This window comes from Neopsephotus bourkii, unplaced genomic scaffold, assembly GCF_033783945.1.
Source record: "Neopsephotus bourkii isolate Nb327-2 ecotype Australia unplaced genomic scaffold, CSIRO-AGI_Nbou_v1 NB_1792, whole genome shotgun sequence".
NCBI lineage: Eukaryota > Metazoa > Chordata > Aves > Psittaciformes > Psittacidae > Neopsephotus > Neopsephotus bourkii.
Genome location: NW_026902266.1, coordinates 11,531,846 through 11,554,016, shown reverse-complemented (window position 1 = coordinate 11,554,016; position 22,171 = coordinate 11,531,846). Strand labels below are relative to the sequence as shown.

The 22,171-nt window shown below is 39.4% G+C and overlaps 1 protein-coding gene across 1 annotated transcript in view; it reads right to left on the bottom strand.

Moving 5' to 3' along the window:
- Nucleotides 1-21,052, bottom strand: part of IPO7 (importin 7) — a 41,553-nt gene extending 20,501 nt beyond the window's left edge. The window contains exons 1-8 of the mRNA XM_061380437.1: nt 20,821-21,052; nt 11,738-11,819; nt 9,976-10,129; nt 9,452-9,610; nt 6,593-6,749; nt 5,897-5,986; nt 5,346-5,440; nt 5,150-5,234 (exon numbers count right to left, since the gene is read on the bottom strand). Coding sequence (XP_061236421.1) covers nt 5,150-5,234; nt 5,346-5,440; nt 5,897-5,986; nt 6,593-6,749; nt 9,452-9,610; nt 9,976-10,129; nt 11,738-11,819; nt 20,821-20,904 — 906 coding nt within the window. The 5' untranslated portion in view covers nt 20,905-21,052. The remainder of the gene's footprint in view (nt 1-5,149; nt 5,235-5,345; nt 5,441-5,896; nt 5,987-6,592; nt 6,750-9,451; nt 9,611-9,975; nt 10,130-11,737; nt 11,820-20,820) is intronic.
- Between the last annotated feature and the right edge of the window lie 1,119 nt (nt 21,053-22,171).

Genomic DNA, 22,171 nt, shown 5'->3' with positions numbered 1-22,171 from the left:
ATTTGATGGATGGACCACTCGGTGGATAAAGAACTGGCTGGATGGCCGCATGCAAAGAGTTGTGGTCAATGTGGTCAATGGCTCAATGTGGTCAATGAAGACCAGTAACAAGTGGTGTCCCTCAGGGATCGGTGTTGGGACCGGTCTTGTTCAACGTCTTTGTCGCTGACATGGACAGTGAGATTGAGTGCAAGTTTGCCAATGACACCAAGCTGTGTGGTTTGGTTGATACGCTGGAGGGAAGGAATGCCATCCAGAGGGACCTTGACACGCCTGTGAGGTGGGCTGATGCCAACCTCATGAAGTTTAACCATGCCAAGTGCAAGGTCCTACACCTGGGTCGGAGCAATCCCAGGCACAGCTACAGGTTGGGCAGAGAAGAGATTCCGAGCAGCCCTGCAGAGAAGGACTTGGGGGTGCTGGTCTATGAGAAAACGAACATAAGCCGGCTTCAGTGTGCACTCACAGCCCAGAAAGCCAACCGTATATTGGGCTGCATCGAAAGCAGTGTGACCAGCAAGTCGAAGGAGGTGATCCTGCCCCTCTACTCTGCTCTTGTGAGACCTCACTTGGAGTATTGTGTGCAGTTCTGGTGTCCTCAACATGAAAAGGACATGGAACTGTTGGAACAAGTCCAGAGGAGGGCCACGAGGATGATCAGGGGACTGGAGCACCTCCTGTATGAAGATCAGCTGAGAAAGTTGGGGCTGTTCAGCCTGGAGAAGAGAAGGCTGCGTGGAGACCTCATAGCAGCCTTCCAGTATCTGAAGGGGGCCTATAGGGATGCTGGGGAGGGACTCTTCATTTGGGACTGTAGTGACAGGACAAGGGGTAACGAGTTCAAACTTAATTAGAAGTTTAGATTGGACACAAGGAAGAAATTCTTTCCTGTTAGGGTGGTGAGGCACTGGAATGGGTTGCCCAGGGAAGCTGTGAATGCTCCATCCCTGGCAGTGTTCACAGCCAGGTTGGATGAAGCCTTGGGTGGCATGGGTTAGTGTGAGGTGTCCCTGCCCATGGCAGGGGTGTTGGAACTAGATGATCTTAAGGTCCTTTCCAACCCTAACTATTCTATGATTCTAAGACAAAACATACTTGCTAATTCACCACCAACACAGCACAGGAGACCTTTCCCTCAGAGGTTTACTCTTTCATCTTGCTGCTCTTGAGGGACTGAAATTCATGCCCAAACACTGCATTGATAAAATACCCTCACACAGCCTACTGATTCTTGCCTATTTGCAGCCTTACAGCACTGACACTGGATGAAGAATATATGTGGCTGAAGAATGATGAAATCCCAAGCTCCCCTTTGCTTTCTGGACTTAATTCTTCTCCTGAGGTAGCATTCAGAACTATACAGAAATATTTACGTTTGTTGAAGTCCATGGGTCTCCAAAAGTAAGGACATTAAATCATCATGAGACCACCGTGAGTGATTACGTTCCAGCTCACTGGAAAGTCTGGTACTGATAATGCAAGGGGGTTTTCCTTGTAGCCCAATCCAAGTCAGTGGCAACACTGCACCTTTAAAAGCAGCAGCACCAACTGGAGGGAAATGGCAAATCCCATTCCCAGGCTTTCATTTTTCACATAAAAAAACATTAAAAAAAAAATCAAAAACTGAAAATATATCTATCAATCTGTATCATCACCAAGAAAACATTTTGTGAGAGAGATCCATTATTTTGAAAAGCTTATTAGACAAGCATTGAAGACTTTCTCCCAAAGGTGATGTCTCACACTTGAGTTTAAAGAAGATGCAGTCACACACCATGAAATTCTTGGCTTTACAAATGGTTTTATGCTCTAGATGCATGCTGACACACCCAACGGATGGGATGCCATTCAAAGGGACCTGGTCAAGCTTCAGAAGTGGGTTCATGTGAACCTCATGAGGTTCAACAAGGCCGAGTGTAAGGTCCTGCACCTGGGTCAGGGCAACCTGCAGTATCTATACAGGCTTGGGGATGAAGGGATTGAGAGTAGCCCTGCTGAGAAGAACTTGGGGATACTGGTGGATGAAAGACTGGACATGAGCTGGCCATGTGCACTTGCAGCCCAAAAAACCAATTATATCTTTGGCTGCATCCAAAAGATCAAGGCCAACAGGACAAGGAAAGTGATTCTGCCCCTCTGCTCTGGTGAGATCCCAGCTTTGGAGTCCGCATCAAAGGAAAGACATGCACATGTTGGAGAGGATCCAGAGGGGGTCCACAAAAATAAGCCGAGGGATGGAGCACCTCTCTTATGAGGACAGACTGAGAGAGATTTGGCTGTTCAGCCTGGATAAGACTCTGAGAAGACCTTATTGCAGCCTTTCCATTCTTAAAAGAGGTCTATAAGAAAGATGGGTAGAGACCTTTTAGCAGGACCTGTTGAGGGCCTTGTCAATAGGACAAGGAGTGATGGTTTTAAACTAAAAGAGGAGAGATTCGGGCTGGATGACAGAATTTTTTTTTACAGTAAGGGATGGTAAAATACTGGCACAGTTGCCTAGAGAGGTGGTGGATTCACCATCCCTGGACACATTCAAGCCCAGGCTGGATGTGAGCAACCTGCTCTAGCTGCAGATGTTCCTGCTCATGGCAGGGGAGTTGGACTAGATGACCTTTGAAAATCCCTTTCAACCCAAACTATTCTATGACTTAAACCATATACATTAGGGGTTCTTTGTTCTAGGTGAAAGTAGTAATCTTGGGTCTTCAGCAAAACAGACCATATTATAATACAGTCTTCTCTGTGGAAAAGCTTATACAAGAAAGTCCTGTTTGCTGGTGTACTTAAATTTTAGAAGGATCTGAACATTGGGGTGGTTTTTTTTGAAAGAGAGATACTGTCCATTGTAACAGGACAGCACACAGAAAAACCTGAATTCATCAACAGTCCTTGAAAGGATAGGGAGTAGTCTTTGGAAATGAGGACAAAGCTGAGGCCTAACAAATGTCTTTGCAGCTACACTACTTAGGACAAATCTTTTGGTCCTCTCTTTTCGTAAATCTAAGCAGTTTCATTATTCAGATGCAATAAGGAATTAAGAAGATTAAGAAGAAGTTTAAGAATTGCAGTGAGGGAAAGCAGAATGTGGGATGGAGGGTCCAGGGCAAATAAAGCAAATTCCACAGCTGTGCCAAATGAACAACCAGGCAGTAGTGTTCAACCAGCGCTTAACTGCGGCCATCAGGTCTTTGAAAAAGGGATAAAAATCAAGGTATTTCAGTTAGGCAGCTCAGCCTGTGTTGGCTAAGATTTAAAAAGTTTAGTTGGCACTACTGCTGCATGTACTGGATTTATTTTTGTTGAGGAGCGTGTCAGATGCAAATGACAAAAAGAGTAGATACAAAAAATAATCAAAGTGATTATGAGAATATTATCATCATTATGTTTCAAGGTTACACTTGAACAACCTTTAATCCCGTACCACATTTATCTATTACTCCTTTAGTAAAAGGGTGCACACACTTTGGCAAGTAAAGAGCTCAGTGAAGCTTTGTATTCCTCAGTATTTCACAGATTTTCACTTTTTGTATAGAAATAGGTCCTGTTAAAAAATCTTCCATAACTTTTATCTGAAGGATTCAATTTCTTTCAGCATACATCCAAGATCTATCTTCTGCACAGAAATAGAGGACAGCAATAATAGAAATAATCTGTCTTTCTAAACAAGTTACATTATTGTACAGGAAGAAACTGCAAGCATTTCAAGGTACTGCTTTTTAGCAATTTTCTTTAAAGACTTAAATTCTTGGTGCTTCTCAGATGCAGTAAGAGTAAGGATCAAAACTGATTCAAAGAAAATGTAAAGAAAAGACACAAAGTATTTTGTTGAACTGTTTAAATGTATCTTTTCAAGGATTGCTTTTGCCCATACAGGCTTTTGTCAGAACTTCATTTATCTTGGAAGGGCAAAGCAACCAGTAAGGTCTTAAAGAACACGTAATAATTATGTCTGATGTCATATACAGGTGACAGATGAGCACCTCAGAAGGTGATGCTGACTCCACTTGTGTGAGTAGAGTGTTAGGATGTATTTCCTAACAATGTGACAAATGTCCTTTTCCTTTTCAATACTTTGGATGTCCTTCAAAACCCATGTATTTAGGAGATAACTTCCTAACTTTTGAAGTCCTGTAATGCATCATGATTTCATTAGGGATGAAAACTAAGAAAACTGGAACTGATCTAAGATGTCTGCCTCTCCTGATTAAAATAAAAGCTTTGAAGAAAACACTCCTATCCCTGAGATTTTAATGAACTATTTAAACTTGCAACCTTATCACCTTAATATAAACAGATTTATGAGCCAATATGAGGAAAATTTACAAAAACTACTTGAAGTTTTTTAATAAATAAACTAGCTTCAAAAGGAAAGAAATCAGCAAGAACTGAGACTCAAATTAAAAAATTGCCCAATACTGATTGGAATTTTCTTGCTAGTTCAAAAAGTTCAAATTATTGACTTTAAAAACACATGCACCATAAGTGAGGTAGGTAACAATTCCTGCCCCACCAATCCATCCTGTCCCTTTCAGAAAACCTGTGGGTTGTTGTCACATGTAGGGATTATCTGAATCATGAAGTTACTCCAGTTTGGCATAACATTAATACATCATGTTAGAAACTGCTATAGCCTAGAAGATGAACCATGTATAACAGACCCAGTAGAAGTGACAACTCCTAGATAGGGAGATGAGTGGAAACTGACCTTCAGACATACCTGTTTGTAAGTGAATCTCTGCTTGATCAGGCTTTTGCAGAAAGCTAAAAGCTTAGTATTTACTGACTTCAAGTCAAACAAGAACTGTACGATCAAAGTTAAAAGGTAAGAAAGTAAACTACACCACATAAATAGTATACCTATCCCAGAAAGAAAAATTGATGGCATTTATCTGAAGCTCATTTGAGGGCTTGTTATACGAGACCTACTTACAGACTCTCAATGCTGCATAGGCTATTTCTAGTGGATTGTCCTATGTGACAAGTTAGTAATTGTTTTTAATTGCTTTTAAACCCCAGATGTCAGTGCTTTCCATACCAATGTACTTTAAAAACCCACAGCTGTGAAGCAAGAAGCCTTAAAAAAAAAAAAAAAGAAGCCACTACTAACTCTAAATTGATGTTAATACCCCCCACGTTCAGTGTTTCTTACTTGCTGCACACCAACAGCAAATGCCTTCAGGAACACTTCGGCAAATTCATTGTACTCCTTGGAAACATTACCAGGGCTTCCATACCTAGAATTAGAAGCAAGTATGCAAATTAAAGGGTGTAGCGATATTATTGACTTGAATATTTATTTGTTTGTTTCTTTTTTGTTTTTTAAATAGCAATGGAAAATAAAATACCTCTCAAAAAGCCTAGCTAAGATATGCAAAGCCCACTTCTTGCATTTCCACCAAGGCAACTCAGGTCTATCATCTTCATCAACTTGAAGGGTTTCCTTTAGGGGGAGCAAAAATAAAAAAGGGAAATTAAAAATAAGAATTTACCAACTATTCACAAAAGCTCAAATTATACATATTTTGAATAACTATATAGCATATTTTGCTTTTAACCTGCCACTTGCACTTATAGCGTAATAGAAGTATAAAGTACAGCGTACCCAAAAATACACTGCTTGATATATGCTGCATAAATGATGAACAAGTTCTTGAAACGGGAAGCCAAAGTAACATTGTAATTTGCTATAATGTGCTAACTGGAAAACAACAGAGCTCCCATACAAGCTATGCAATTTCAAAATTTGTCTAGTTTGTTTAAAACACCCTATTTAGCTCAGAAAAACATTTTCTTGGCATTTATTGAGAAAAAAACAATGCAGAGTTAAAACTTTTAACCATTCTAGTGAATGATAAATATTTAAGATTAAATTCATAAATAGTCAAAAGCCACTTACAGCTGGTACATCCCTATCGACCACAGTCTTCAGGATTTCTATCCATTCAGTCAGGTTTTGCTGATTTATCAACTCCAAAGGTAACGTGTACTTAATACAAAAAAAAAAGGGGGTGGAAAAATTTATTACAAAACCATTTGAAAATAATGTTACTTTCACAGTTTGAATTTCTTCCAAATCTTTGTTCACACTATGCTACCATTAAAGATTAGCAAGTTCCTTGGAAAACCAGGCTGAAGAATTTAGCACACCCTAGTCTATATCTTCAATATCCTCAAAGGTGCTAGAAGTCTTTTCTCCAATTCATTCTGCTTATGCAATGCTAAGATTCTACTTAAAAGAGATGTTACACTAATTTCTGAAGCAATTAATACCACATTCACAGTTTAATTCCAAACTGCTGCATTTACACTGGTAATTCTATATATAGTTTGGCCTCTGGTTTTCCAGCAAACACTCAACCTTAGATAGCATGCATAAATTCTATCTAATGTCAACCATGCGTATCAATATACAAAAAGTACAACACAATTACGCATACCAAAAACCTGTGATTCATACCACTGTTGAGTAACAGGGGATATGATTCAGGTGTAATCTAATATTTTTAACATTTCTGTATTTTACTATTTTACAGACAAGTATATGTTTTTAAATTAAATTACTGATGAAGTTTATGCAAAGTTTATTTTTTACCTGGACAAGGGCATAAAATATTTTGAAGATCTGTTTCTGGATGAGCACAGACTGATCAGATGGATCATTTAAGAGCTGAATAAAACTATCCTTCAGAACTGGTAGAAAATGTTGCATTGCAGCTATTAAAGGACTCCGCTCCTCTGGCTTCTTGTACCTTTAGATAAGAAACTAGTTTTGTAGCTGGTTTTGTAGCTTTTGAATTTTAAAAGTCCACCTTTCCCCAGTGTAGTCACAAGTGGGTTATATTACGTTCACAACAATGTATGATTAAAAAACAAAACGAAACAAAAAACCCAACAAAAAACCCCCAAACAATTTGCCATTTCTTCTCACAGATTTTGAAATAAAGCTAAGCCAGACAGTATTACAGCTGCTGGGCTAGTCAGTAAAATTCCAGAAAGATGGTTATCAGAGTTCACAATTTATAGATGTATTTCCAGAAGCTGGGTTACTTCACTGACATTGACCAAAGCATACTTTCACAGCTTACCACTGATGTCGCTCACATACAACGGTTAGGGCTGAGAAGAACCTTAAGATCATCTAGTTCCAACCCCCTGCCATGGACAGGGACACATCCCATTAGACCATGTCACCACGTCTTACCATTTAATTTGCCCAAATCTAACAATTTCGTACAGAATGCATGTTTCAAGGCTATGCAGCAGACTGAGCAGGCTTTGACTGCTGCGTCCCCTGAAATACTACTTCAGACCTTTCCATGCTGGTGACAGACCACCACTTTGCCTATGCTGAAAACAGAGCTCCATCTCCTTTCTGAAAACATTTCAATATTCCTGAAAGGAAAAGAATCTGGATTTTTGAAATCTTCTCCCCAGTTTTTAATTTGTAAAGAAGAAAGTACTTATTGACTCAAGAGTTAACACAGCAGAACAGGATCTGTCCATACTGGTGATAACAATAAGAACAAATTAAAGTATCACTTAGAGACTATACAGCTTTATTTTTTTATCAAGAAATTAATAAGCCTTATTTTTTATTAAGAAATTAATGCTGTAATACTCTTGGACTCCTGTGGGAGACTTTGGGGTTGGAGGATTGTGTTTTGGTTTGGTGGTTTGTTTGGATTTTTTAATACATTTTTTGGTAGACTTTTCACTAATATTAAGTATCAGTACTCAAGTGTATCAATATTTAAGTATAAATACTGCCAATTTGCAGAAATATAAGACAAAGACTAGTCAATCTGCTGCCAAATGGCATGTTCTGTAAAACTACTAGAGACCACTGAGCTCCAAAATCCCATTCAATAATATAGTTTCCATGTATTTTCTGAAACAGAAATGTAAATATAAAAGGATTAAATGTTGCTCAGGAAAACTCAGTTTCTCATTTCCACAAAAGACACAGTTAAAAAGACCAAAGAAAAATGGCTATGCAGAGGGAAGCCATTCAATCTTGCTGGCTGGAACTGGAAAAAGTTTAAAAGCCCCAAGATACTGACTTTCCAAAAAAAACCCAATAACTAAATGTTCCTATAACTCAAGCAGTAAAAACTTATCAGTCACATTATACGGTTTCCCTCAAAAAATGACATGTTATTTAACAAATTTTACATTGAACTGCTTGAACCCATATTGTTACTCAATTGAAATGTGCATATTCCTACATGACTTGTAAAACTGACCCTTGACTGCACCACATAGCTAGCTAAACAAGTACGAGCAGATGCTTGCTTCAGCTAAAGGGTTTCATGAACTAAGATTATGAACATGCATGTTCATAATCTTAAACTTAGTTAACCAGACAATGACTGAGCTCATATCAAAATTCTTCCCTAAACAGGGATGGCTGTTCACTAGAGTGAACACTTCATGTTTTATATCTCACAGATCCCTGCTGTATATTTGGTTAAAAATGTTTAACAAGTGAGAAATTATCTTCCTTTCCTTTCCAGCAGAACTTCAATTTTCAGCCACTGAAAAAAACCCAACATGGGATTACAGAGGTCTTTATAGCATTTCTGTGGAAAATATTTCTTGAGAAACTCGTGTTCACCTGTTTTACTCTAATCTATATAAAATTCAAGGAATTAGACAGTGAAATCTTTCAACATAACATTTGAAGTACCTGAAACAAAAATGTTATGCATGACAGTGCTTTTTATTAGAGTTCAGTTGTGGATTCCATCAGTTCCACTACCACAGTTCCCTGACTCCAGGTTTGCATTTTTCTCTGATCCAGTTCACGTGAGCTTCCTACATGTCAGCAGCAGTAGGTAAGGTCTATATACCTCAAGTGCAACCTCTACTTTAAAGCCCTGATCATAATACCAGATACAAAGAACATTAACCTATATCATAGCTCAGTACCTTGCATACCAAACAGCAGGCTTCCTACAATGTGTTGGATGAGGCTATCAAAATGATTGCACCAAAGTCCATAAAATAATTCTGAACTATCTCCCATTCAAGATTTCACATACTGAAATCTCTGTATGTTTATTGCCATTGACAACTAAAGTACAAATTAGGAGTCTAAATCTGGTTTAAATAAATAACTATTTTCCACAAAAGTCATGATTTTGGGCAGACTTTCCTACTGTGATGAAACCATAGAGAAACAACTACCAAATTAAAGCTTTAATATAGCCCTTTTTTTCTGATCTCAAACCATTAATAAAGGCAATTTTTCTGTAATTTTTTTAGTGGAGAAGATACATGAGCCAACATTTGCATTGCAAGTATCCAAAAATATTTTCTAAAAGTAGATTTCTATCACCGTTGCGCAATCCCATATGCAGTCCTACATGGTTACAATGCACATAACAGATTACCAAAAATACACACAAAGGTATTAATTCTCTGTTTTTTTCATATGGCAGAAAAAACTTACTCATAGTTCTTCACAAGTTGATAAAGACAAAGAAGAATTCCAAGCCAACAAGCACTGTTGTCAGACTGAAGATAAAATCCAATTTTCTCTACAACTGCAGTCCAGCGACTAGGATAATCGTGCTTGATAATATGGTGAATGCAAGTAGTAAGCTGTACTCTAGAAAACAAATGCACATGATTAAATAAGTTACTACTGCTATTTTAATAATTTTATAGTAATGTTGAAGCAACAAATATTGCCCAAAATTAAACTAATTTCAAGTTTTGTTTAGAAGGTTTAGGTTCTGTTCTGTTATTCTGTTTAATATTATCAATATCCTCAATTAGTGTTTGAGGAACTTTAAATACCTACACGCCACACAAGCTGAAAACTATTTTTTCACTTAAATTAACAGTCAGAATACAAAGTGTATGACAATAATGCTTAGCATGCAAGTGATCGATCTTGTGCGCAAGAACAAACCCCAGAAACCCAAACGTCAGAAACCACAGCCAATTCATGTACAGTTCATAACTGTATACCTGATCAGCTCAGGAGAGTGAATAATGGCTTCTACAATATTTTCACGAATACAGTGTCTATCTTCTTCTGGGATGGAGTAAGGTGGAATCTCTCCTGGTGCAGTTTCACGATCTGGCCAGTACTGGGTTATCATGTTTTTCAAGTAGATAACCCCTGTGAAACAGAAGTGGCAAATCAGCTGATAGCCATTCAAAGAACAAACACACATTTTGCAAAAAAAAAAAAAATTAAAAAAAATCTGTTTTAGAACAAAACTGACACTCATTGACCATTCCTGAGTAGGAGAATCAAAATACATAAACTATGCAGATTATTAACCTAATAAACTACCAGTTGATACCCTTTTACCCATTTATTGTGATGTTTGTATTTTTAGTTCTGTAAAGCATGTGTTTTCACATAAAAATACTAAGCACATTTCTCTTACCTGTGCTACAGATAAACAGTTGCGCAACATTTTAGCAACACACTTCCGAAAAATCCTTTGTAATTATTTTCTTGGTATTTTTATGACAACAGAGCTAGTCAATACTAACGACTAACTATAAACATCCCTTGTAAACAAAAAAAAATCTAATTAAGTTTGTGATACCAGAGTGAACGCTAAGAAGAAACAGAGCCCTTTTATACCAAGATTATGGGCCACAGTCGTTTGTAGCAATCAGGTTGCTGGCACAAATGCCTGTATTTACCATTTGACAGCTGAAACCAAACTGCTTATGTGGCAAAATATAGATGACAGCCATTGGAAGGAAAAGGACGTTTAAAATGCAACAGGAAATCTCAAATGACAAATTAATAACAAAGTTACTATTGATTTATTTCTATGTACAAACCCAAAAAGCAAATTCTCTTCCCAAATTTCATATGCACGTTTTGAAGATTCAGAAACCAAAGGGTTTCTGAAAAGGTCTGCAAATGAAAGAAACATTCAGCAGATACTAGTTATTGCAAGACTCAAATGATGCAGACTTCATCTGTCCTCAGTGGGATGTATCATGCCATTAATTGCTTTGAAAAATATGCACTGTTTGTAAGCTATGTTTTGTTTGAGTTGTCTCCACTCTCTACAGACTGCTTTGGGTTTTAATTGGTTTACACTGAAGGCAGTAGATAAAAATGCAAGTTAAACTTATGCTACAACTTCGAATAATTCAATACGCAGAAGATCTAAGTAAGTGATCTTTTGACAAGAAAGGTTGGACCAGATGAGCCTTGAGGACCCTTCCAACCTGGTATTCTGTGATTCTATGAAGATCATACTTCCTGAACTGTCAGAAAAAACACTGAAATACCACATTAAAAACCCCTGTCAAGTAATCATAGCAGCTTTAAGATGATGTCTGGAGTTGCTAATATTTAATATGAAATTTTACTGATGGCTCATGTGCAAATCAACAGGATTCAAAACAATATTATTTGTTTTCTTCCACTTAAAATGCTTAGAAACATTAGCTTTACTAGTACAAGGTTAAATGACCTCCTTGCACAAATGCACTAGCATTATAAACCATTCTGTTTCCCTGAAGACCAGTATTCACTAGAGATCAAGGGAAGCAGTAATTGCAGAGCCAGCCACCTTTTCTTTCTGTTTTCCGTATCCTGTGTATGGTGCAGATAGAGTGCATGATGACTGCAATTCAAGCAACTCCCAACTTCAGAGTATTTGAGATTAAAACATCAAGATTTTTTAACAGTATCCTGGTGTTTGTGCACCATTAGAGTAGACAGAATACAAAAAAAAAATACTTGAAAACTTGCCTGCCTGTCTCACTGGTAAATCCAGTTGCTCAGACATAGTGATCTGAAGCAGAGTTGAAACAAAGTTCACTGACTTATGAGCCTGTAGGGAGAAAGGAAAAAAAAAGATAATAATATTATTTAGTCATACTTTGTTAAGTTTTAGAGTACTCCTGCTAGGGTTTTATAACATCTTTATCATGATCTAATGCAATCAGTAAAATACCAGCAACTCTGACAGTTTCAGAGTAGTCAGCTAATCAACCAAAGCATTCCAAAGCTTCATGCTTGTTACATTCTCAAGACAACAAGGGGGAGGAAAAATAGTACTCTTCAAGGTAAGCGACTTGAAAGAATCATTAAACAGGCTTCAGAAATCAGCCTTTCAGTCCCCAAACATTTTCTTAATTCAGAACAAATACTTGAAAGAATAATTATCAAAATAGCCATAAAACCCAAGCACAGCAAGTTTACAGTGATCTTTAACAAGGTATGAATTCATTATAAAATAATCTAAGAAACAGATGGCCACTACGTTTTAAAAGTAAGCCCCGTCTTAAGCAAGCCTGTCCAATTCATAGTACATCTTTCTGGAAAAAAGGAGCTTCAAGTGACATTTTATGCACTACTGTATCAACTGTTACCCATAACTATACACCATACTGTTAACATAACTATACAGCAAACTAACAGTAAGGAGACCTACATGGAGTGACATCTGCATAGCATCAACCCTGCAAGGATTTGCAAGAGTTCACTTACAAAGAAAACAAAATACAGTGGGGTTTTCTCTTAAAATAATGAGAAATGTCATTGATACAGTAAATAATATTGCATTTTCAACACAAGGAAACTAACCTTAACATTATTACAGCATCGTTTCCCACCTTCCTAAGCATTAAAAACTCAAGATGTTAAATGAATTTTGTTGAGAAAAGGAAACTGTGATCCTTAAAAATAAACTACTTTTTATAACTGGAAAACACTTTTCCTCAAGGTCAGGAGCCAATGGACATGAGCTGCAGTGAGGGAAATTCCTATTTTACAAAAGGAAAAAAAAATCCTACTTTTCACAAGGGCAGCCAAGGTCCAGCACATTCTGTGCACAAAGGCTATGGGACCTCATCCTCTGAGACATTCATAACTCAACTGGGCAAGTTGAGTCCCGATCCACCTCACCTAACTTTCAAGCAGCTTTGCTTCAGGTAGCTGGACCAGATGATCTGCAAAGGTCCCTTCTAACTAACTACACCATGATTCAAATTGCCATGAGATATTTCTGCTTTATCTTCACTTACAATTTAATATTTTCATACATTCTGTGCAGCCTTTCTATCAACAAAGACAACTGCATAGATCTACATAACTTTACCTGTTAAACTCTTAGGAAAACACCTCTTTTCTACTTGTTCCTCAGTTTACTACTCCTTATGTAAAGCAAATAAATTAGTATTTTGAAAACCACTGAAACTACACTATCCATTTATCAAAAATAAATGACTGTCTCAGTTACTGCAGCAAAGCAAACTAATACATAAAAAGAATCAGAGTTTATCTCTTCTTCTAGTAGGACTAAAGCTCTTTTGACAGTATGAAGTAATGTCAGCATTATTCTTGAGCGTGTAACACTGCCCAGCTCACTCCTACAGCACCAACCTCTTCTCTCCGACTTTACTTTTCCCTAGGAAATATCTCCTATACATTCTAGTATAAACCAGTGTAAAAGGGACAGCCTTGGACATGACATTTGTTGGTGCACTGTACTAAGACTTGATTACCATTGCTTGTTTTTTATTGCCTGTTATTTAAAACTGTTTCTAAACAAAGAATGAACCTGACTTAAGATCTCCCCAAAATACTGAAACATTGCTGTACATATCCTGTGCACTAAAAAAATCTACAGGCTATAGAAAAGCCACAGATGTTCACAGACCCTCACATCTGGTCCAAGTGACATGTTTATTTTGTAGAGTGTGTTTTGATGAATTGGGAGTAACTGACACTGCAATATCAGCATGAATCTTTCTGACCCACATCCTTCCGATATATCCAAAGTCATGAAGAAGAAAATAAACTTTCAAATAAAAAAAAAAGTACTTGTTTCCAACTGCCAAGTAATGGCTGAATAAATACATTTAATTCACTTGTTGGTATTAGTCTCTATTACAGCTCCAGTCTGTTAAGGTCCTTGTTATCTTAAGTAACATTAACAGACATGTCTGCCACACATACCAAATGACATCAGACCCTAATTCAGCACAGTATTCAGTTATACGCCTAACATTAATGTCAGCGGAAGTATTCCTGTACTTAAGTGTGTTACTATGAACTTGCTGAAGAAAGCTTTCCATTTCAATAACCTTTAACTCACCTATGAATAAGGTCACATTACAGTCTGCATAAAGTGGACTTAAAAGAATATGATAAACTTAATGGCTACCTTTTCTATAGTAAAAATTTGCAATGTATTTCGTTATTTAAAACGGCAAAACATTTAATCCTACAATTTTAAAAAGGATTACCTTCCCTTTTTCATGATGAATGACAACTATCATTTTAATTAAAAAAAATTAATTTTAAAAGCAAACACCAACCAAAAGCAGACAGTGCAAAACTGCCACACTGCAATCACATAAAATACCAAAATCTATTCTTCATTAAAAAATTAGGACTGAGCCTATACCTATAGCTACAGAAGCTCCCTAGAAACATCAACTGTATTAGTAAGTGGGACTACTATAAGTTCACTGGATTTTTTTAACCATAACAAGTTTTAAAGGATAGGACCAAAACACCTATAACTATAATCTTTTTTTTTTTAATCTTGCAAGAATAATCCTGATTAACATCTCAAGCATCAGACACCAACCACGAGGATGAGTTACTTTATCCCCTTTAGTGGTTCATACCAGAAATTCACATTAGAAATAATTTAGGCTTTTAATAAAAGTTAGCATAAGTAAAATACCTTGTACTTTCCAAAGCCTCCTCTTAATCCATTAAGTTCATAACTAAGTTCACACAGAGCTACATGATCACTTCTATGGAATACAAAGGACTTCCAAACTCTTCACAATGATCACCTTCCCATGTCACTGAAAGGAAGGTTGATTCCAAAGAAACTGCAATGGAAATGTGGGGATCAGGAAAGACAGCTACAAGAAGGCGTCCACGTAATGAATGGTCAAATAAAACCCCAGCTTCTATAATAACCTGTCACTTGCTCCCTTGCTTTGCTCTACTATTAAAAAGAACATTCAATGTTTCATTGTCACCCAGAAAAAAACATCTGAAATTAAAACAAGACACCACATAGGCACTGATTTTGTATCTACAGCATTAAGAAACACTGAACACCCATTCATTTCAGCTATTTTAATCGTTAGTATTTTTACTCTCCAAAGATGACTGCCTTTCGGGACATCATGTTCCTCTTCACTGACAACACTGCTAAAAAAACCCAACCAAACAAAACACACCACACCTACTTTATGTACATATTCTATGCAAATACTATCTTTAGGTTTTAGTGCATTTGATCAGCCAGAATAATCTGCTATACAAAAGGTTAGCTGCAAATGAAGATTTATTAGAGGTCCATCAAGGAACCCTATTGGAATGTAGAGGACTCTGCTGGCCCTTGCATGCCAGTCTCCAGAAGAATTGGGTGTACTGATGCAACTTCACTGAAAGCCACTGGCGAGTAGTGTCATTCTACACAGAAACACCATGGCTCCAGGATGCAGGAATTAAAATCAGGATCTCACAGCGGTTGCTATCACATACTCTAAACTGTATGGAGAACCAAAACTATTTCCATAACTTTAAAGTTTTGACATTTGTAAAACTTTGTCTTTTACCCTCTTGCTCCCAGTCTACAAATAACCCTTTAAAATAAATATTAAAATTTAGAGAACTTACAACAACTGAAAAAAAAAAAGATTCTATCACAGCCAAAGTCTGTTTCCAAAAAAAAAAAAAAAAAAAAAAAAAAAAAGCCAAAACCAAAACTCATCTCAAGTCCTTCCCCTTACGAATTCTCCAACATGCCGTGTCACTGGTATGACTTTGTTGTCTAAGAGCCAAAGAATTCAGGGACTGTTCCCAAGAGCAATCTTTGCTATGCAGCCTCACTAGCTGAGGAATGTATTCTATCAGACCACAAACGTTGCACCACTGTCTGTTAATATCACTCACTGTTACAGAACATACAATCGTTTTGCATTTTTCACTGCAGTTTTTCCTAGAACAGTAGGTTTGTTAACCATGTGCTAAAACAGTCTGGGTAAAGTGTTATGCCAGCTGTGTAATCTGAAACATAAATCAAGTTTGAAGTTCACTTTCAAGAGTCCAGGTTGTGGCATATGAACTATCAACAGTTAATTATGATACAGAAAAAGCATTTCTTCCCCTGTAATGATGCTTACTAAAATCAGTTACATTCATCTGTAATACCAGAATTACTCATATCTCACATAGCCTGCAGGCCACTAAATTAAAAAACAAAAACGAACAAGCTTCATCTGAGGTATGAAGAACTTCATGCATTCTTCTTAGACATTAAGAATTTAACATACTGTAACAGACACACTACTACAGATACCTCCTTTACTGTCACCAAAAAAAGCAAACCAGAAGAGTAATACTTACTTTATGTTGCTGCACTAGGCTATTTATATAGTTATTCAAAGTAGCACATATTTAAATAAAGGCTATATATATATATATTTGAAGGAGCTGGAAAAGTATGAATTCAACACAATTCCCCCATTTCAATTTTTAAAACAATCTTAACGCAATTTTTAAACTAGACCATAACAGGACAAGGGAACCACAAATATCACACCGAGATGAAACAATTTGCGTTTCTTATAGAAAGGTAAGGTCAGGAACTGTAAGGCTGCTGAATCAGCCAACTGCTCTGTAACACTCTTTCAATTCTTTTTTAAGAACTCAGCAGGTGTGGAAGTAATTCTGACCTGAAGTTTTTGCAAGCTAGCTCTGCCACCTCTTATACAGCTACAATGTATATATAAATCCAGTTTAAGGTCCACAAAAAATACATATTTGTCAGATCAGAATACTGTCATCAAGTTTTGAAGCCTCTGCTTGCAGAGGAAAAAGGCATGTACTTTGAGCAAGGGCTAGCTAAGTACACAAGTAACTTTGCTAAGTCATGAGAAAGTGGCAAGTTGCCCTGTCTGCTAGCATTTTACCTTGTACTGGTTAACACACATCAGGAGTATAACTTCTTCCTAATGAAGACAAAGCTCCCTTGGTTCCTTACTGCCCTCAAGGGGTTTTCCAGTGTTGGACCAGCCCTGATATGTAGTTTAAAACCATCCTTTCCCAAAGCATCTCCATCCAGCACGCACCAAAATAGACAGATAGGGAAGATAAGGGAAATTAAAATCATCAAGTTCTTTCAGTAAAATGTCATACCAACAACTTTAAAAGGGAACCCGTGATCTGATAACCAGAACCAGGAAACTCATGCTCTGTTCCTACTCCAATGTATAGCCATAGGTGTTAGACATGAAGACCATGTTAGAAAGTATTAAAACCCAAAAGAAATCCATGATGGGGATAGGCACCTACCCCCAAGTATCCAAGCCACAGCATTTAAACATTTGAAAATTCCTGTGTGAAAGGCACTGTGTAATAAGCACCTTGCTTTTTCCCCTTTGACAACCTTTCACTCTAAAGCTCCCAGTAGTTACTGTCCAATCATTTAATCATTCCGTCATTATGGCATTTGTACCTACTAAACAGGCAATCAAGGGCACTGAACTAGGCCCTGCTACATTTTGTTAAACCTATGGTGTGCTACAGTGACTAGGCAACAAGCTAAAGCATTTTTCCTTTCCCTATACCTTATACTAACATATACAACATGAAAAAGCTTAAACATAACTTCTGAAAGGCACTTTTTCAGTAGAGCAACAGGAGAATGTTTTCCTAAACAAACTCTGTTAAGCTTTGTCCTAAAAATGAAATACGAATTACTGGTGATTGCTCCCCCTCCCCCCAATATTCTCTGACACAAAAATTGGGGTTTTAGTCTAAAACAATGTCTTAATAGCTCAGACATACTGGGGCTGATCTCAAATACTTGCAAGACATACATGACAGTTAAGTTATAAATTCCCTGGAATTACAAAGAAATCTGAAGGGAAGGTATTATCTAGCAACTGTGCTTTTATAAATATGTTGATATTAAAAGATGGAACGACACTGTGTATTATTTTCAGAGTGTTATTCCATAGCTGCATAGTTAAAAATATCTATTTTCATCACCATTTCTGAGAAACACTTTATACACTCAGTGCAAAGACTGTTTCAAAAGGCAGCAACATCTTCGTGCTTTCCAGTAGCTTAGTTGAAGAGTCTGGTTCTAAGCCCTTGTAAAAGACAGCTTTCCCCTGTAAGACACGGACATAGATGGACAGTCACCTCAGAGTACATCATAAGCTGGAAGCTACATGAGAAGCTGCTGGACCAAGAGCTAGTAGTATAATTTATTCCCACTGTGAGGACTGAAATATTGTTTTTGTGGGAATTTATTTTTTTTCTCTTTTTTAGCATATCTCAACTCTGAAAGTTATCACAGCATTTTATGTGCAGGCAATATAACTTTATAAAACTTAATAAGAAGAAATACAACATAGAAAAATTCATGACTTAGACAAGGTCAAGGGAAAAATAACAAAGCCTGGATAAATCAAAAATTCATACAGCCTGATTCCACTCTCCAGTCAGCAGAAACTGTTGATTGATAGGGTATGATGAAGATAGATCTGGATACTTTACTCTTCCATTAATTAGGAATACCAATTACTGACCAGAGTACGCTCTTTTCTGATGAAGTAAAACGACCATTCTACTGAAAACCAGTCTCATCAGCTCAACAGAGACACTTCAGACAAACTAAACTAAAAGGTCAACCAAGGACAACTATTAAGTTGTAAAAAAACTTGTGTGTGCCTGGCCCTGTGCAAGAACAGCACTCACTGCTATACAGTTTCATCTTTACAGAGAAAGAGACCCCCATACCTGAAATAGAATATTAAGTGGTAACACAAGTGCCCTAACAGTTAACAAATTTAGACCAGTATCCTGCAAGCAAATGTGTAACTGTCTTCAATAAATTTATGAAAAACAATGTGACCAAAACTACATACAGTGTTTGCAGATTTTGGGTTTAACAAACATTTTTATCACAAGAGGTCTGTGAAAGATCAGCAAGGCTACATTTTCAACAACACCAATTCTTATGCCCTGGTCCAGTAATGTCTGGTGTTTTTACAGGGGCACGGATATTTGGATTTTATACCAATCTAATACTCGTGAAGTACATGACAGACCATGATGCTTTGATTCAAAGTGTGAACCAAAAGCTGGTTGCTGGTGAGCATGATCCTTCATGCAACAGATTTAGCTGTTTGCTGAAGACCCCGACTGGCAGAGAATTTAATTTCCTGGACGTTCAGCAACTCAGTACCTGCAGGAAATAGCTAAAATAGATTTCAAGCGAATTACTATAAATATATAGATAGCAACATGCATGTAACATAAAAACTAGCATTTTGAGGCCCCAATATATATTATTGTCTTTATAGGCAATTATTTTCTTTTGTTTAAACAAAACCCACTGGAATTCTTTTTACCAAAGCATATGGAAAAGACAGACAGCCACTTTGTACAAAGCTCAATTAAACATTGAGTAGCTTTACAGCTACCTCTTTCAAATGTACCTAATGTTTATTTCCCATTCATTTACTAAACAGCATGCAGGAAATTCAGCTGAATTACACCTTATAATATGAGAAGCTATACCTTTAGTTTCTGAAAGTTTCTCTACTGCCAGCAGAACATTTGGCCAACCTTCATATAAGCTCTGCTGAACATCTGTTGCATTACATGTATTTTGTTGAGCCTAAAGTCTGCTTAAAAGCAACAAAGAAAGACATTTGTGAAAAAGGCCAACTAAAGGCACCATACGCCTGCTATACAGGCTTATCCCTCACCTCCTCCCTCTGGTTACCACCTCTTCTGAGTAAAAAACTAGAACACGCTTTTCTTCAAAATGTCTAAGTCTCATAGTTGTGTCTCATGAAGAAAGAAAAGGTTTCATCTTCCAGATAGAACAAAAATACAGCCTTCTTCCAAAATTGAGACCTGTGGAACTATGACCTGCTGGTTTTCTTATATCCCAGTGTGACACATGAATACAGTCTAAGCAGATGACATACCTGGGTTGGGAACCCGGTCTTCCCCCGTCTTTCAGGCACCTGTGGATACTACACCCAGAATGCACACCTACCTTGGCAGAGCTGCTGATGAACCTGGAGCCCAAAGGATTTGTACAAACACCAAATAACACCACGCTGTAAGATCTGCTTCCCAACTCAGCCCAGGCCACTCTTACACTAATAGGCTGCTCTGCTTATAAAGGGATGGGATCTTGGTACCTCCTTTCCCAAAACCAAATTACTGCCTTTCACATCCACAGCCTACCCACAGTCCCAGGCAGGAATAGGTCCAGCCTCTGAGCCACCGGCGGCCTGCACCATCGAGAATTTTAAACGTTCCTCTATAGATTACCCTTTCCCCGACTGAGCAAGGAGACAATGGAAGTAATTTGTCACCCACAGGAAAGGCAACGGGGGACTCCACCCCAATGCCGACCGCTTTCTGCCGCTTACCCCCATCCCCTGAGCAGCCCCGCCCGGTACAGCATGGCCTGGCCTGGCCCCGGCTGGAGGCCCCGCTGCCATGTGCCGGGGACAATGCGAGCCGGGTGGCCGGGCCCAGTCTGCAGCCGTCGTGACTCCAGGCCGGGACCGGAGGCGGGAAGGGGCCGAGGGCGCGGGGAAAGGGGGCTCGGGGAGGGGTGGCGTGTGTGGAACCCCGCTCCCGCCGCTCCCTCAGCCCTGTCTCCCGGCGCCCTCACCCCTTCCCGCCGGCCCTGCCTGGCTTCTCCCTCACACAGGCCTGCCACGACCCCGCCGTTCGCGCCCGTCCCCCCTGCCACGCACACACACCCCGCTTCCCTGTATCGCAGCGGCCGTGGCCCCGGGCCCAGGCCCCGTCGGCCCCCTCACCTCGTTAAGCTGCCTCTCGGCAGCTTCCCGCAGCGCCGGATCCATGGTACCCCGCAGGGCCTCGATGATGGTGTTGGGGTCCATGGCGGCGAGGGGAAGAGGAGAAGGCGGAGGGCAGAGGCCGGAGCCGGGGCCGTGCCACTCCGTGCGCACATGGACCCGCCGCCTCACAGCGGCCGCCGGCGCGAAAGGAAGACAGAGCGGCAAAGGCCCGGATAGAGCTGCCCCGCATCACCGACGGGGGGCGCCGCTGCTTCCGCCGCCTACGGCACGCCTCTGCGCCGCGCGGAACCATGGGAAAGGTAGTCCAAGGGCCACCACGGCGCGCCCTGCCAAACCGAGGCAGGCAGTGGGTGGTGCGCGTACGTGGAGGGTGGCAGCGCATCTGCTTCTGCACGCTGAGGGGAGGGGAGGGGAGGGCAGGGCAGGGCAGGGCAGGGGAGGGCAGGGCAGGGCAGGGACTGGGACTGGGACTGGGACTATCTCTGCGTTCCCTTCCCGGTGGGGAATTTGCCCCTGGCCCGCCTCCGCAGGGAGCGGCGGCGGTCTGCGGAGAGGGCGGGGAGGCGGGCTCGGCCTGGCGGTAGGCGCTGTTGGGGGCTGGGCAGGGCGCCTCTGCGGGCGGGGAGCGCTGGCACATGGTCTGCCCAGAGCTGCTCTGCCCAGAGGTCGTCGGCCGCGTCAGGATTAAGTAGGATCGTTGTTTTATGGAAAGAGCCTCCTTTTCTCACGCACGCTTCCCGATTTCGGAGCGACTTGCATGGCTGGTGAGGAAGGAGGGATGCGTTCGTGGAGGCATGGGGTTTTTTAAAGGCGCTTGCTTTATAACGGGCACAGGACACAAGCAGTTCTCAAGCACTTGGGAAAATACAGTGTTTTGTTCTGTTAGTGTTAGTTTAGGGAAAAAAAGTCCCGAATATGTGTCATAAATTTGTCAGAAGACGAATATAACCAGGGCTGTCGTTTGCGGAGGGGTTGACTCAGTCACAAGGTCAGAATTGGAGTGCTGAAGCTGGTCCTCTAAGGCACTTCTGCAGGCTTTATCTTGCAAGCATGGAGGCACTGAAGTAATTTCACTTACATGACTCATAATAAAATAACCAATGCTACTTATGAGTTAGGTGTATAGTGATTTGTAAAATTTAATTGGTATCCAGAGTCGCTCGCTGTCATGTATTCATTTGTGGGGTGACATGCAGTGAGGTACTTGAACTTCTGAGAGTTACTCCTGCAAGAAGAATTTGTTGGACAGTCAGATAATCAAGACAAATGTCTCACAAACAGCCCATGTGGAACATGAAATGAAGGCACATTAACAAACAAATTGCATATCAAATAGAAAAGCAGAAAT